Below are 16853 nucleotides of genomic sequence, written 5' to 3' on the forward strand. Positions count from 1 at the left end.
CAAGATGGCGCCCCGACAATCCCAATCCTCAGCCTGGGCCAGTTCCGGCTATTATATACTACTGTCACTCTCTCCACGTGACACTGGGTGTGTCGGCCAGAAACTAAGTCCACAGTCCACACTGGACTTGGAATACATCCAAGCAAAGAGACTTGGCGATAGAATATTTTCAGGTGACAGTCCCGCAGCCATAGTCCGGAACGGACTAAATCTGGACGAGAGCAGTTAGTTTGGTGCTTGTGAGGTTATGATACGCAACTGAGTGGGGAGTTAGCACAGTTTGTGGTTGGCTTGTGATTACTGCGGTGTCTGGTCGTGGAGCTTGTCGGCGGTGTGGCTTGTTGGAGGTTCGGACTTGCACTTTTCACGGCGGAGACGTTCGTTTACGTAGCTTACGTTACTACAATTACGGTTACGAATACACCATTATACTGATACGGCCCTAGCATGAGGGGGCAAACATGCAAATAAAATTTGTTCGGCCAAATTCGAAAGTGCACATTCTGCTCTTTAATTTTTTTTTTAAGGCTGTGTGATTATTTAATAACTGAAGATATATTTTTGAAAATTACAAGCTGTTGGCACGTTGTTTTGAAAATAAGCTTGTCAATTATTCTGGTGCTCAGAAAAAAAGTAAATTGCAGGGATATGTTATGGCGTAACAGATATCACTTTCGACCTAGCCTCGAAGTTGTGAACCAAGAATTTAATTTTATAAATTGTGTGATATACTATAGCCTCTGTTTTTTGATGAATAAACTTGTTGACTCTAAAACATGCTAACGTGACAACTAAACACAGCTATAAGTTACACGTGCTCCGTTCAAAACAGGTGTGTTGACTGATTTCATTTCAAAAAATAATCACGTTTCATCAATGTGTAGATAATGATTGTTCCTTTTTTTTTTTAACTTTCTTTCTTCGCCATTTAAGATAGCTTCTTTATTGGTTTTGCAAGTACAATAGTATATTGCAAAGGCAAAAGAGAATATAATGATTGTTTTTACCATAACAAGTATAAAGATAGCTTACTTATCACGGCACTAATCTCCCGACTCCCGATGAGGCGCAGGACTGCTGTCTGGTGGCGGACCGTGGAACCAGTGGTCGCGCTAACAGGAGGAGGGGAGGGGGATCCGAGCCGGATCGTAAATCAGGAGGCGAGGCTTCAGCTACACCCGCCCGCTTTTACGACGTTCCCGCGTGATCTGTTTACAGGCGGCGAACAGAACAGCCAGGGAGGGGGAGGGGGCTCCGCTAGGCGATCACCCAGGGTTCATGGCCTGCCTCTGTACCACCGCCCAGCCTCGTGTGTTTCTTATTTCCATCCCTTTCATTTGCGAATTTAAAAACATTTCTACAATTCCTTGGCATATCTTACCTTTAGCTTCAATTTTCTTAGGAAATACGTGTAGTTTTAATGAAAATAAACTTCCCCTTAACCCCCCCCCCCACCCCCCCAATAGGGAAATTTCGTAATCACACATAATTTTAGCGAATTGCAGTCTATAAATTTAATGGATTGCAGGGAATGCCAAAAACAACAGAATTTGGTTGAGGAACTTTTTTTCTGTAAACGAAACAATGCAGTGTCCAGGGACCAAGCCAGGGGCTGAGAGGCTGTCTAGACGCTCCGCCTGGGCAGACTACCGTGAACTGCCAGGGTCGGCCAGTCACTGGCTTCCTATCTGGGACACGTCTGTTGCGACAGTTCCCTTGGTAGTGCGCACTGCCTGCTGCGGTTGTTTTCGCCTGGCCTTACACCATCTACACCATCAACACATCGGCCATCTGGTAAGTCTGACGTGCCATTGCTGATTGTCAACACTGTAAAAGCAGCACATTACTGTGCTAATCACCCAGAGATATAAATGTACCACAACAAACCACCTACTGTCTTGTGCACCAGACTGCTGGTTTGCTAGCGTGTATAGCTCATCTGTATGTAGCCTATGGGTTTCAGCCTGTATATGGGATACATATATTCATAATTTTGTCGAAATACACTAACAAACATCCAAAAATAATAACTTTGGTGTTTATATAGTAGTACAATAGAATGACACAGTGCCTGTACTTTAAATTGTTTGGCATCTATCTATTAAAATGTGTTCTTAAATATTGATAAATTAAAAAGGGTATAAATTAGATTTCATTATTTCACATTTATCTAAATTTATTATCAGTAATTACTGTTTCAACAGTTATTCAAGAATTAACACAGTCCTGTGAGCCCTGGTGACAGGGTGACAGGGTGACAGGGTGACAGGGTGACAGATGAGTGACTCGTGGGCCACACGCTGGAGACTAGGACCAGGAGGTGACTGGACACTCGCTACAGCAGCGACAGTACTGGTTCACTTCCGCTCACACACACACGCGCGCGCGCACTTTCTGACCGTACTATCACTGCCGATAAACACCAAATAATTAAGAAAGTTAGAGAATTTTACATTTTATTAATGTGGGATAAAGCTATGGATAGATACAGTTTTGTAACAGAGCTAGCATTGTTAATGGACATTGGCGACTTAAAATTGCCATTTTGTAGCAACGCATTCTAACGCAATCAGCTCTGTGCGTGACTGGAAACTTATAAAGGTTTATTCGGCATAAGTCAAGTCTACATATTTAGTTACAAATGTATTTTAGAACCATACATTTGTTTAAAAAATTAAACATAGCCTATTACCATCTGAAATACTGCAGCTTAGTAACAAAGAAATATTTTTTTTTATCAGTCTAGTAGCGTTCGAGTTTACATTTCCAAACGAACAAGCAAACAAACTCACGCTATTTATAATGTAAGTATATTTTACCTACTTACTGTATGTTAAAGGTGACACAGCCTGTATGTAGGTGTGGCACTCACAGATCCAACAATAACAAGAAACCCGACCGAAAAAGTATTGCGCGGTTGGCACATCTAATAGACATAGGTAACACTACAAACATCCATGTGACATCGCTAACAGCCGCAGCGGCGCATAACACTTGTGACAAGCACTGAAGGGGAGGCAGCCCTCTGTAATAGCGTTTAAGGTGCTGGGTTAGAATCCCGGTGAGGAATGACTGTGTAGCTATCTTAATTATACCTTCTTTTTTTGTGTTTGTAAACCGCTCCCCAATAACACAGATTACATTGTAGCTTATAAAAATGGATAAAATAGACTCAGGGCAGATATGAACGAGCTTAAAACCAAATTAGCCTTGAAAATTTTGGCAAACATGTTTGAGGTGACTCATATTCCTTTGAGGTCGGCTAGCAATTGGAAGATCAAGATATGAGATAGAGGTGATTCCCAGTGTTCAACATTGTGAAAATATAATAGACTAATTTACTTAAATTAAAATAAACATTTTAAAATATGTTTTTACTATTATAGTAAATTATTATATATGCTAACAGTAATAATTTTTGCATATCTCTATCTCTTCATAATAGCAACAAGAGAAAATATATTAGAAATAAATCTTGTACGTATTTTGTGTTTGGGAAAATTTTGCAGAATTTTCAGTTTACTTAAATGTATAAAAAATAATCTGAACATTAAATTTATTTAACAAAAGAATAGTGGTAAGCCCAAGAACTATGAACGCGTAGGCTATACAACGAAAACAAAATGTAAATGTAAAAACCAATAAATTTCAAAATGAACACAACAAAACAAGCGAGAAACAAAATTAACAGCCAGCAATGCCAAACTACCGAGCTGGCATTTATAAATCATCAAGTAAACAAAGAAAGTTAGCCAGATTGGTTTTAGTAAGAATTGAATGAATATTGGGGTAGCAAGTAATACTCGGGCATCGATGCTTTTTAGACCGAAAATAAGAATCTGAAAGTATGGTTTACACACATGACACACGTCCCTAAATTTACCCTGCAGGGATGGTTTCTTAATTCATATTAGAAAAATAACAGTTTAAAGCTTACATTATCATACCTGTGTTTTCACACTGCCGTCGCCATTCATGTTTTGCCGCGAGCATGTATCTGTTTGTTTAGCACAACTGTAGCCAACTATGGAGAATAAAAAATATACCACAATTCTTTCGTTTAATATATTCAAGTTTATCTATGGATCCTGAAGGCTTAATCCTGTGATACATGATGCTCGCTATTTAATTAAGTACATCTGAAGATCGTGTACATAAAAAAAATTGTCATATAGGTAATAATCAATTATAATCGTAAGTTGATTAAAAAGGATTTTTTTAACCTACAATCGTAATTATTTCTTATTTCGAAATTCTTTTATGTGCAGGATCTTCCAACGTACTGAACTAAAACAGCAAGCGTCATGTACCACAGAATCAAGCCAGTCGGATCATGCCATCAGGATCTTCCGACGTACTAAATTAAAACAGCATCATGTACCACAGGATCATGCCATCAGGATTAAGCCTTCAGGATCCAGGGATAAACTGGGATACACGTAACAACAACCATATCAACACAGAATATACGGCTCTAATAAAATAATTCCTTGAAAGGACTGCAAAATTCAATGTGTCTGCTACTTCAGCGCACAGCACCTATTCCTCACAAAATATGAACGGCGGTTAACAATTCTATTCAAATTTTGGTAAATATTTACTTTGGCGGTATTTCCGAAAAAAAAAATGTTAAAAATCCGAAAATACCTTTATTTTATGCTCTTCAACTTCCTCTTTTCATTGAAATCGGCGGAGATTAGAAATTCCAAATACTTTAGGAGATATCGAATTTTTAAATTTCTTTATATGTAGTTGAGCGGTATTTGCGAGAAAAAAAATGTTAAAAATCCGAAAATACCTTTATTATATGCTCTTCAAATTCCTCTTTTCATTAAAAGCGGCGGAGATTAGAAATTCCAAATACTTTAGGAGATATCGAATTTTTAAATTTCAGCACAAAACCAGCGCATTCCTGTGGCGTGATTGCACCATTGTTTCTTGCTTATGTACGAGTATCTATTTTTTTATTGGATAATGATGTCACGTGATTGTTCGTGATAGGCCAGAATTCAAATGAACTAATACGTGATTATTTAGTTCAATTATTGTTTAAAACGGTGTTTAATTACCGCCTCCAACTTAGGTGAGTTTTTAACGTTTCTAATTTTAAAGTCTTATTTGTTATTTTGATATTGTTGCGCAAGTAATAAGTAACAAAAAAACTTACGTGAGTTGTTACTGTACATCCTTTGTTACGGGTTTGTTAGGTAAGGTCAGTTACATTATAAATAATTTAAAACTAAAGAATAATTAAAATTAATTCACATTATTTTTAATATCACCTTAGTTTGAAAGTATTTATAATGTAACTGACCTGACCTAATCGACCATTTTAGTTTACTGTTCACCCTCTGTCCGGGTTTGTTTGGTCAGGTCAGTTACATTATAAATATTTTAAAACTAAACAGCCATTAAAATTAATTCACAAAATAATTTTTAATGTCGGCTTAGTTTGAAAGTATTAATAATGTAACTGACCTGACATAATCAACCATTTTATTAATTACGCATTCACGATTCACGTATTCACGAACACACGGCAAAATAACAAAAATGGCACCGCTCGAATGGTTCCACAGGTCTTGTATTGCAAAATTAAAAAATTCGATATCTCCTAAAGTATTTGGAATTTCTTATCTCCGCCGCTTTTAATGAAAAGAGGAAGTTGAAGAGCATATGATAAAGGTATTTTCGGATTTTTAACATTTATTTTCGCAAATACCGCTCAACTACATATGATGAAATTTAAAAATTCGATATCTCCTAAAGTATTTGGAATTTCTTACCTCCGCCACTTTTAATGAAAAGAGGAAATTGAAGAGCATAAAATAAAGGTATTTTCGGATTTCTAACATTTTTTTTCGGAAATACCGCCCAAGTAAATATTTACCACATCGCAGATATGTATGGAAAACATATTTATCGCGGGTAAACAATGAATGGCGTCGGCAGTTTTAAAGCATAGTGTTGTTATAATGTAAGGTATAAAAACTAAATTTTTTTTTCAAAACCAGTAGTAATTAAAAAAATCATCCATTCGGAGTAAATTTCGGGACGTGTGTAGTACGTGAAAACAATATTTTCCGATTTTTCCTTCTTTCCATTCTAAAAAGCCATGGCATAACTATGTAAATGGAACATTACGTAGGTTATAAAAATGTTATGGTGGTTTGTATTATCTTCAATGCGAAAACAAAATTTTATTGATATTGAGTAGAATCTACTTAAAATTGTCTCTGCGTCATATTTCTACAATGCACTGATCAATTTTGACAAAGGTATGACAAAGTATGTAAGTGATTCATGATGTAAGAAAACACTTGTTTACATTGTGAACACGTATACGGTAGGGGACTTTTGGTGGTTTTGTTGGTAGTTCGAAAATATCGATCGAGCAATGTTGAAGACAATAAAACAGAAACTTTTATTCTTTTACACATGAAATGATGTAATCAGTAGTGGATACCTAGAACAAAACTAAGGGAACACCTCTTCCTGCCTATATTTTCCAATCGCACCATACTCCGGACAGAACCGCAATAGCCGGACTGACGAGAGATCTGATCGTGGTCTCACTTGCAGTATGATACCGCGTTGGGCTGTAAAGATACGGTACGTCTCTCCGCAACAATGCTGCTGAATGGAGAATGGAGCATGTCCTGTGGTACGGTGAAGGTCGGGGAGGGCAGACCCACCTGGATCACGTGGTCGTGTCGCAGCTCGGTCAGCAGGATGATCTCCTTGAGGATCTTGGCGGCGGCGCGCCGGTAGCACGCGGGCAGGGTGGCGCCCGCGCGCTTCAGGCACTCGCGGATGTCGTGTCCGTTGAGGTTGACCGTCTTGACGGCCACCTGCCGGCCGCGCAGGCGCGCCCTGTACACGGCCTTGGTCCAGCCAGCCGCCACGAACTCCAGGTCCCTGGCTTCCTGCAGCGCCGCGCAGTCCAGCTCGCCCGCCGGCCAGCGGCTCAGGTTGGCTCGCGGCCACGCCAGCCCGTGGCTGCCCTGCTCGCCCTGCGGCGCCTCCTCGCGGCGCAGCTGGGGCAGCGAGCCGAACAGCACCACGCCCGCCACCGCGAACAGCCCCGCGTACACCGACACGAACACGCACAGGCCCGAGGCGCAGGGTCGCGCGCTGCGCCGCGCCATGGCCGCCTCGCCGCGCGGCAGACAAGTGACTGTCGCCTCTCGCCTCCCCCCGCGGTCGATCCCCTCCGCTTCCCCTACATCTCCCCCCTCGCTAACTGCCGCGCCTGCGCCGCTGAACAAACACCCGCGGGGGCTCTCCTTCCTGGGCCTGGGGGGGGGGGGGGGTCTGACAGCACTAACAAGTCCGCCTCGCCCATGGTGCAAGGAAGGCGAGGTGAACCCGTGCGCAGGTTTTCCCCCTCCACGCGCTCCCTCGCTACGTCACCTTGGTTGTAGCCAGCGCGTCTTTTTCCAGGCGCTGTCCATCCATCTCATCTGCGTCTCGTGCGAACCTTTGTTATTGTTGGTGCTTACATGATCCTGAGTGCTTTTTATGTAGCTGTGCAGTGTTCGGATTTCACAATCATTTCAAAAATACTCGAGATTCTGGCATAAAATATTTTCCTTTTCCAAAAAAAAATTAATATCTTTGCAATAAGTGGGTGAACATATGCAAATGGAAGGACAATTTCTGTGTTAGCAGATTTAAGTTTAAATAAACGCGAAATTAAGTAGAAATTTCACTTGTTTTATAATACGAGTAATTATTTTTAATTGTTTTGTATGATTAACTGTAGGTTAATATTAGGTCAAGGAATATATTTCGTGCTAAATACTGAGTTATTATCTATAATAATAAAGTATTTCACGGTAAAAAGGTTATTTATTGAACGAATTTATTAAATCATATTTAAACATATATATATATTTTAATAAAACTCATATCAATGATTATTTAAATGTTTGTGCCAAATCGAATAAAAGTAGGAATGTGAACCCCCTATACATGAAAAAGAAACCTGCGCATTTTTTTTTTTTTTTTTGAAAATGTTATCTTTAATGGAGTGGGGAGGACGTATTATATCATTATGTTTAAATATATTTAAATATACACGCAAAATTGTGAGATATTAATTATAAAATATACAGAAACTAAACAGGCTTACATACAACCACTTTTGAAATTCGAGGTCTATATGTTTGTTTTAAATGAATTCGTATAGGCTTTGGAAGAATTTAATTTTTATTTCATTACTATTTCATTGCTATTCATATGTATTTAACATAATAATGTTAATGCAAAATACCGCTTAAAATGTGGTGCATGAAAGTGAATTAGCCTACTTCTCTAGTTACATGTGATCATACTGATTTTAATAATATATTATTTACCTAAAGGTATTTTAAGATTTCGGCATTACAATCTGCTTGTGTTGTGTTATTTTGTTAGTTTAAACACAATAATGAAAATTAACGTAAATTAATTCATTGATATCAACTTTTGATTTTGCCCATTTTTTTCCATTCAAGCGTTTAGATAATGGTACAATTTTGTTTAAGAGTTTGTGTTTTATGCCTTAAATAGCATTTAACGCTTTTAAAAAACTGCCGTTTTAAATACTTAAAAATGAAGTTGGCAGGGACCATTGCTCAGTACATTCTCAGTGTAATGCCTGCAAGCTGTTTTTTGCTGAATATTGTAGAGCAATTTGGTTTAATAATATGTTTTGAATATATTTTTTGAATATATTTTGGTCATTATTTATCCTTTTTATTATTTTTTGTAACTAAATAAAATTAAAATAAGTAAATAAATCCAAAGCGCTTATGGTTATGTAAATTATAAATAAGTATTTATAAAAACTTTATTTTGTGTCAGATTTTTTTAATAATATGTGTGTTTACTATCTCTGTTTACTGAATGTTTACTATCTCTATTTTATTAAAATTCATAATAAATATTTTTAAATTGTATTCATTCGAATTCCCATTACAATAATTCTGGTCGTTTTATGTAAAATCTTTTTTTTTTCGACAGTGCTGACATTTATGGCTATTGCTGTATCTAGATAAATACAAGACCCAGTCAACATTTTGAAGTGATGAAACAGCGGAAAAAAAATATTGCTTCATTAATTTTATTATTAATATAAACCCCGTGTTTTGATACTAATATATTTATTTAAACTGTATGTTCTAAATGCATGCTATACAATGTACATAGCAAAGTATTTTTACGCTTCGTGGTAACTCTTACTATTCAAACGATTGTAAATGAACTGTCTGTGCGTGGTATTCCCGTAAGCGCGCTGCGTGTGGACCGGGCGGTGCGACCAAGGTGACGTAGTGCGCAGTGGAGGACGCGTTTGGGCGGCCGGACGGTTTCACCTCCCTTTCTTTACACCATGGCCTCGCCCGCCGACCGCAGCGCTCCAAGCGTCACTCCGCGGTAACGCACAGCCTGCCTCCTCCCGGCTGGCTGGCCGTGTTGTGACTAGCAGCACCTCAACTGTTTTCATCTTGTTTTGATGTGCTTCCATGGTGGGAGGCAATTAAAAAAAAAAACTAATGATAAACAAAATCGGGGGATATAGTTTGGTGTTGCAGCTACATACATATCTATCATCTCCATCCGAAATTTAATTGCACCACTGGATAGCTAAAGGATCAAAGAATTCGTTACGCTAAATAAGGACCATGACGCATCGCGCGCGGTGGAGTGGGAAGCGCCGCCATTTTGAGGTCATTTTGCTGCGTTTCGAGATTTCCATTCAGTGTAACTTTTGACTCGGAGAAGCTACGACGTTCGTTTTATTTTGATATGGAGCACGCACCCGTTTACCCACTTAAGTATTCAAAACGCATCCTTGGCTTCTAGCCCATCGGCAATCGAAATTCGGTAAAAACGAGTTCCTTCCATTTTGTAGTGCGTGTATGTGTAGTTTGTGTTACCATCAGGCTGTCATCAAACATCTGTGTTTGTTCTTCTTGTGTGATGGAGCCCAGAGGCGCAACAACTAAATTTCCAAAAGGGAGGGGGGGGGGGCGGCAATATACCTTTTTATAAAGAATCATTGATCCCCCCTATTGAAGCGGGGGGGTCCGGGGGTCCTCCCCCGGGAAAATTTGTATTTCAAGGTGGAAAATTGTGCTATTTAAGCAGTTTTATTATCTAAAAATTGATTACACAGCACTTTCTTTGCCCCCGTTTGCCCCCACTTCAAGGTTTCAGAGGGGGGGGGGGGCAAAATACCCTTGCCCCCCCCCCCCTTGTTGTTGCGCCCCTGATGGATTCTTTTCACACGTTCTAGAAAACTTCAAGCCAATTCCATATTGTTCTTAAATAAGCGACAGTCAATGAAATGTTTACCATTCCCCAACTAGCTAGATAAATGTAGATAAATGTAGATAAATGCATTTGATAAAATTGCAGGGAAAGTGATATTGAGAACTGAGATTATGTGAAAATATTTACTCGCCATTCAACCTGTCTTGGCTTTTTCATTTTGTCAAATGTATAAAAAATAACTACAGAAATTTTCAGGTTTCAATTTTTAACTTCTACTTGATTTCTAATGAAATGATTCAAGATTTAATAATACATATAACAATTTTATTTTTAACTTTGTGTAATGGGAAGGGGGGAAAAGCTAAGACGCCCATTTTATGTATCTGTGAATTAATTAACTGAAACGTTTGAGAAAAATTAACTGAATAATACTATTGTTTTTCATAAATAAATGTTACTCATTGTATCACAGTTATGTTCTAGGAATACCATTGATATCAATATTATTGATCGAAGTCACCAGCCAGTAGTTGGAAATAGGGGGTTCAAGCACAGGCGGAGGAGCCAGGAGCCCGCCATCTTGGATGACGTCATCGGCGGCCATCTTGGATGACGTCATCGGCGGCCATCTTGGATGACGTCATCATGACCTTTGACCTTGACCTTTGACCTTGCTAATCTATGCTAATCTATGCCAATCTATGCCAATCTACGCTAATCTATGCCAATCTATGCTAATCTATGCCAATCTATGCTAATCCGTATGCTAATCTATGCTAATCTGTATGCTAATCCATGCTAATCTGTATGCCAATCCATGCTAATCCATCCGCCATTTTGTATTTCTAGAAATTTCCACCAACTTCGAATCGTGACGTCACCGTTGCACTTTGTGTCACGGACGCCATCTTGGATTCGAATTTTTTTTTCGAACTTTTGAAATTCGATGTAAACATCAACCACCATCTTGTTTCGTCTGCTGGTGGCCGCCATCTTGTTTTCGTCTGCTGGTGGCCGCCATCTTGTTTCGTCTGCTGCAGGCCGCCATCTTGTTTCCGTCTGCTGGAGGCAGCCATCTTGCGACGTCATATAGTTCTGTTGGTCGCCACCAGATAGCAGCAGGGATTATTTTATTTTTTTTCTTTAACTAAAATAATTTCAGTGCCGAGGCTGGGATTCGATCCATGGGACGTGAAAACGTCCAGGATGTCGTGGTTACGAGGCGGATACCTTGACCACTAGACCACGAGACCAATTGGGATATGGTGGAATAAATAATCTATATATGCCACGTACTGACGTCAAGTTTTATGATAAAAGGGGGGAGGGTGTCTTTGCCTTCCCAAATGCATGAAATTCAAATTATTATTATACCATCGCCATCTTTAATTCCAGCACAGACTACCAGATGGCGCCAAATTCAAAATATTAGTTAGGGAGTCGGCAGGCAGGTGTCGCATGCCGCCATCTTGGTTCTCAAGTTGGCTGGTAGATGTCGCTAGTATCGCGCGCCAAATTCAAAAATTAGTTGCCAGAGGCGCCGCCATCTTGGTTCTCAAGTTGGCTGGTAGATGGCGCCACCGTCACCATATTTTAGTTCATACAATCGATACCAGATGACGCCACCATCGCCATCTTTAGTTCCTAGTGTTGCTACCAGAGTGTGCCACCGTCGCCATCTTTAATTCTTAAAGTTACCGCCGGAGCGCGCCACCATCGCCATCTTTAATTCCTAAAGTCGCTACCGGATGGCACCACTGTCGGCCATCTTTAATTCAAGGTATTGTCGCCGGATGGTGCCAAGTTTGAATTTAAAAACCTACAAGTGTTATGCAATGTGTAACCAGTCGAGATAAGTTTGGAACCTGTAGCCATATTATTATTATTATTTATTAATGTATGTTTATTAAATATGATAGAGTATTTATAAAATATTGGTGTTGTGTAGAGTCTCTCTGTCTTCTTCTCGTAGTGGCAGACAGTTGTAGCAATTGTAGTCAGTTTGGAACCACTATACTACATCTCGACACTACTTAGAAATTATGCCTCCACTATTTTACCCGGACTTGGCACCGGGCAAGCATGGAACCAGAGGAGTAATGCAAGGGAATGGCTTTTCATTTGTTTGTAACAAACAAACCATCCATCCGATTACATTATCCCAAGTGCCATGCCTGGCTGTGTTACCCCCCCCCCCCCCACGAAGCTGAAAAATGAAAACAATTCCCATAAGAACACAAGGGGAGGGTAAATATGTGCAAACATTGAGGGAAAAATAACCATCGCTGAAACATACTTCCCAGCATTAATTACAACAAAAGATGACAGCAAAGAGGACGGGGAAGAGAAGGCCTAAATAAAAAATGTATAAATACATGTGATAAGCCTCCATTACCCAACGTAGCCATGGGGTAGCGTATGTATACCATCATCCTGGATAACTCTTTTGTTATCTGTCCAAGTAAGTGCTAGTTTGTTGGTGCACTCGGAATAGATATCATGGTGGTAGGAGCGTATAGATCGCACTTTTACACGCAATGTAGACTCCTGGTGTAGTGTACGTAGGTAGTCCTCAAAAGTGATTCGGTTTTTAATCACAGACCTTTGCACACCTTTGGCCTTCTTGGTTACAATGTCACTGCACTTTAGGGCGTACAGCTTAGCCCTCAAGCCGATAAATTCTGTCATGGGTCGGCCACAGCACTCATCTTTGAATTTCCCGATTACTTTTGAATTGGTCGCAGAGTGCAGGACATGGTTGGTAGGGTAACCACTCATGTCAAAGTGGTCTAACAGTGCATGGTCAGACTGCAAATCAGAGTAGAAATCATGAGTATCAATCTGATAAATAAAGCTGTCTGTATCCATGTAGGCTAGCTCAAGCCTATCATTATACCTGGGTTTCATCACATCATAATGGAAGTGGTACATCAAAGTCTTGGAGAGGTCAAGAACGGCAAATCCAACATATATTGGCTTGTCGAACATTATTTTCTCGTGCTGAAGGTGCACCAGTGCCAGACTCTGATCATAGACTGTGTAGTCCTTGAAGGTGGGGCGAGCCACAAGCTTGCGGAGGCGCTCTTCACAGCACACCAGCTCCATTACTTGCCTCTTACGTTTCGCCTCCATCAATTTCCCAAAAGTAGCATTATTAGCTAGTTTGAAAAAGTCTTTCTCAAAGTCGTTCTGTGCGGCTTGTCGTTTTCCAGTGTTCAATGCTATGTATGGCTGCAACCATGCTGACTGACGAAAATGTAGGACTCTATGGATATGAGTTAGGCGGAGACCGTGGGAAATTGCTTGTTTGAGGTTAATGTAATGGATAACGTAGTGGGATTTGTTGGAGAGAGTGGTGAGAAGTTTAGATTGGGTAGAATTGGGAGGACACTCATTCCTAGGAAGGAAGGGTAGATCCCGGTGGGACGGATGTAATTCTACTGGATACTCGACGTCACACTCCACAATGTAGCCAATATCACTATCATCAGGTATGCTGGTAAAATCAATGTTCGTATCATTGCTCCACTGAAAGTCACTGTGTGGTAGAGGGCAAGACATGGCCCAACCGTACAAATTGTTGGCATCTAGGTATGCAAGAGACGATGAAGGTTTGGTGGGGTTGTGTGTCTCAGGTGCATAGGCATTGTTTGCCACGCAGTGCCTTTTCATGCACTGTGCCACCCCACCTCGGATGCCTGACTCAACAAATAAATGCATGTCATAATCTGTGAGCAGGTCCAACCGAACTTGGGTAGTCTTGAGCATGGCATCAAAAGTAAATCCTGGTGCACTGACGTAATGCGCACAATCTAGACCATACGTGTCAAGACAAAGGCTGCGGAAGCTCTCGAAAACATCACATAAGATCAAAACATCTGACTTTAGGTATACATCGCTATACTCCCCCAATGTCGAGCAATGAAAGGCATCCCAGACGGTGTGTGCATGAACATAATCCTCATCGCTAATGGTAGAGTCGGTGAGAATGTTAAAGAAAGCCTCCTTGGGCGGTAGCTGTTGTTCGTCCAGACGTTCCCAGGAATCAATGTGATCATATGGGAATACTCCCTTCCGCATGACGAGCGACACACAGGTGGGATCGAAAAACTTCATGGTGGTGACAAACTGTGCTGGTGGTAGGTTATGTGCTAGTGTAGACAGGGAGCATGTCATGAATCTAAGTGTGTCAATGAACTGGACTGAGAACCTATCACCAAGCTTCTTCGAGAATGTTATCATTTTCTCTTCACTGTGTGGTATGATGAAGATCTCCTTAGTGTCATACCCAAGCTGCTTGACAATAAAGTGCTGGTCGTAGCCGAGATTATGGAAGAAGACTACTAGCTTCTTTGGTCTACGACGCAACATGTTACAGCCATTACAGGAAGGTCCAATGTAATTTCCTGTAAAATGATCATGATCCTTCACCCTATAGTTTGATGCAGTGAAGGGTTTGTGGCAGTAGCAGCATTGTGCTGCATGGTTGAAGGTAATGTACTGGGTCCGTGTCAGAGGTGTCATTGGGATGGAGGTAGCATATATATCCTTCACTTTGTTCCCAATTTCAACTATATCCTCCATGAACCTACTCGCAGCATCCACACCTCGGTATATAATCGGTTCCTGTGGCAGGTTTGCTGTAAGGTGTGTGGGTATACGAGCATTGTCCACCTTGATGTATATACCATAGCTATATGGCTCATGCTTCTGGTACTTCTCTGTGTATGCTATATTGGGGTCATGCTGACATGAGTCCACCTTGGTTAACATGGCCTCGAAGTCTGCATACACAACTATAGGCAGTTTACCCATGTGGTGGAAGTTGGTGAATTCCAGCCTGGGTGGGTTTCCATCCTTGTCTGGAAGCGGCATTTCAACACGCACAGGTGCATGAGGAACACAGTACCTCCTATGTTGTTCCAGGCACTGTTGTCCCGTCATTCCAGTCACTCGGAGTTGATCATCAAATGATTTGAAGCATCTCTTACATATATATATATTCTTTCATTGTGATTGGTTACCTGAGACCGTATCAGCCGTGAAAAGTCCGTTATGAGGCAGTAGTGCTTGTGATCGACATCGGATATTAGCAGAAGATCGAAATGCTGCTGCTTCTCTTCATCAACAACCCGAATTGGGACCACCTTATTCTCTTCACCGAGAGTATAGACATTAACTGACACGGTTGGGTTGTGTCGCTCAAAGACATTAATCTGTTTGACTGGTGTAGGGAAATCAAGTCCGTCAAAGTTAAATTGTGTCTCCAGGTTCAGGTATCGTTGGTCAACTCGACACACATTAAATCCCCCAACAAACTTGGAGATAATGGCCCACTTGAAACATTCTTGATCTTCGTTCTGGGGATTAAGTACAGCATGTTTGATAGCAATCGATGGTGGCAGAGGCAGATAGGAAGATGCACGCAGTGGGTCGAGCTTGCTGACACGAAGTTGTATGCACTTCACTGACGTCAGCGACCAGCCAGAACCTTTGCTCATGTACTCGTCCTCCTCCTTACAGATGTTCAAAATACTATTTCGAACAGCTATAGCAACATCATCTACATTGTATAGAGGGATGTTGGGGGTCTTGAAGGCACGCAGGTCTGCACTGTCGTCGAATGGTGCTGGTTTTGCATAATTGCACTCGAGCCACATATTAAATTTTACGGCCCCAGTTGCCTCTACAATCTCAGTTAGCTGCGCAACTATTCTATCCTCCATCGTCTCAAGATATGTACAGATATCCAATGAACGGTCGAAATTGTTCCCGGCTACGAAGGTGCGCAAACTACCACTGAATGCACGAGCCACTTCAACGAAATCATTATTATTAATAATATCTTCTGGCTCAATGGTTGATGTGGCCTGGGATGTTGAGGTATTAGGCAACACCATGGGTTGAACTGCTCTAGAAGTAGAGGCTTGCTGCTCATCACTCACAAGCATTGTGCACCGAGTCGGGAGAGCTGGAGTCGTCGCCGCAGACCCACGACATACCAAGCGGTGTGCTGCTAAATTGTCGCGCCGGGCAAAAACATTTCCGCACTTATCACAAAGAGCATTAACTGCTCGAGCCTGGTTTCCAGTACAGGAATCCTCATGCCTACGAGCATCGAAGGTCCTCGTAAACTGCCTGTAGCAGTACCGACAATGCTTGCTGCGAGATGTATGTGTGCCGGTACAGATCTTCAAATGGCGCTGTAGGTTACCCCAACGAGCAAATGTAGTGCCGCATTTCTCGCAGAGGTGCATTTCTAGGTTAGGTGCGTCTGCACACTGTCGTTCATGACGTAAGGCATTTTTCCAGGCCGTAAATAACTTCTTGCAAAAGCGACAACTAGGACCCATCGCGCCTACCCCTGAACTAACTGAAATATCAGCAGACGTGGATGATGATGATGATGATGATGCTATATCTCTTGCTATCAGCTCCGGATCCTGCAGAGAAGCCTCGATGCGGTTCGACGGAGAAGTAGATACCTACCAACGAAATACTAGTTAAAATACTATTTCGAAGAATAACCAGCAGTCACTTGCATAAAAACAGATGAAAGTGTATAAGCAGGACCACCAACTTGTTAAAAAAAAATT

At 41.0% G+C, this 16853-nt stretch overlaps 1 protein-coding gene across 2 annotated transcripts in view; it reads right to left on the reverse strand.

Annotated features, from left to right (window-relative positions):
* The window catches only part of LOC134538515 (extracellular tyrosine-protein kinase PKDCC-like), a 112829-nt gene extending 105674 nt beyond the window's left edge, over positions 1-7155 (reverse strand). For both annotated transcript variants that reach the window (XR_010076164.1, XM_063379899.1), the window contains exon 1: positions 6696-7155. Coding sequence is in view for 1 of the 2 variants with exons in the window: in XM_063379899.1 (XP_063235969.1) it covers positions 6696-7148 (453 nt within the window). In the remaining variant the exon portion in view is untranslated. The remainder of the gene's footprint in view (positions 1-6695) is intronic.
* Between the last annotated feature and the right edge of the window lie 9698 nt (positions 7156-16853).

This window comes from Bacillus rossius, chromosome 13 (assembly GCF_032445375.1).
Source record: "Bacillus rossius redtenbacheri isolate Brsri chromosome 13, Brsri_v3, whole genome shotgun sequence".
Classification (NCBI taxonomy): domain Eukaryota; kingdom Metazoa; phylum Arthropoda; class Insecta; order Phasmatodea; family Bacillidae; genus Bacillus; species Bacillus rossius.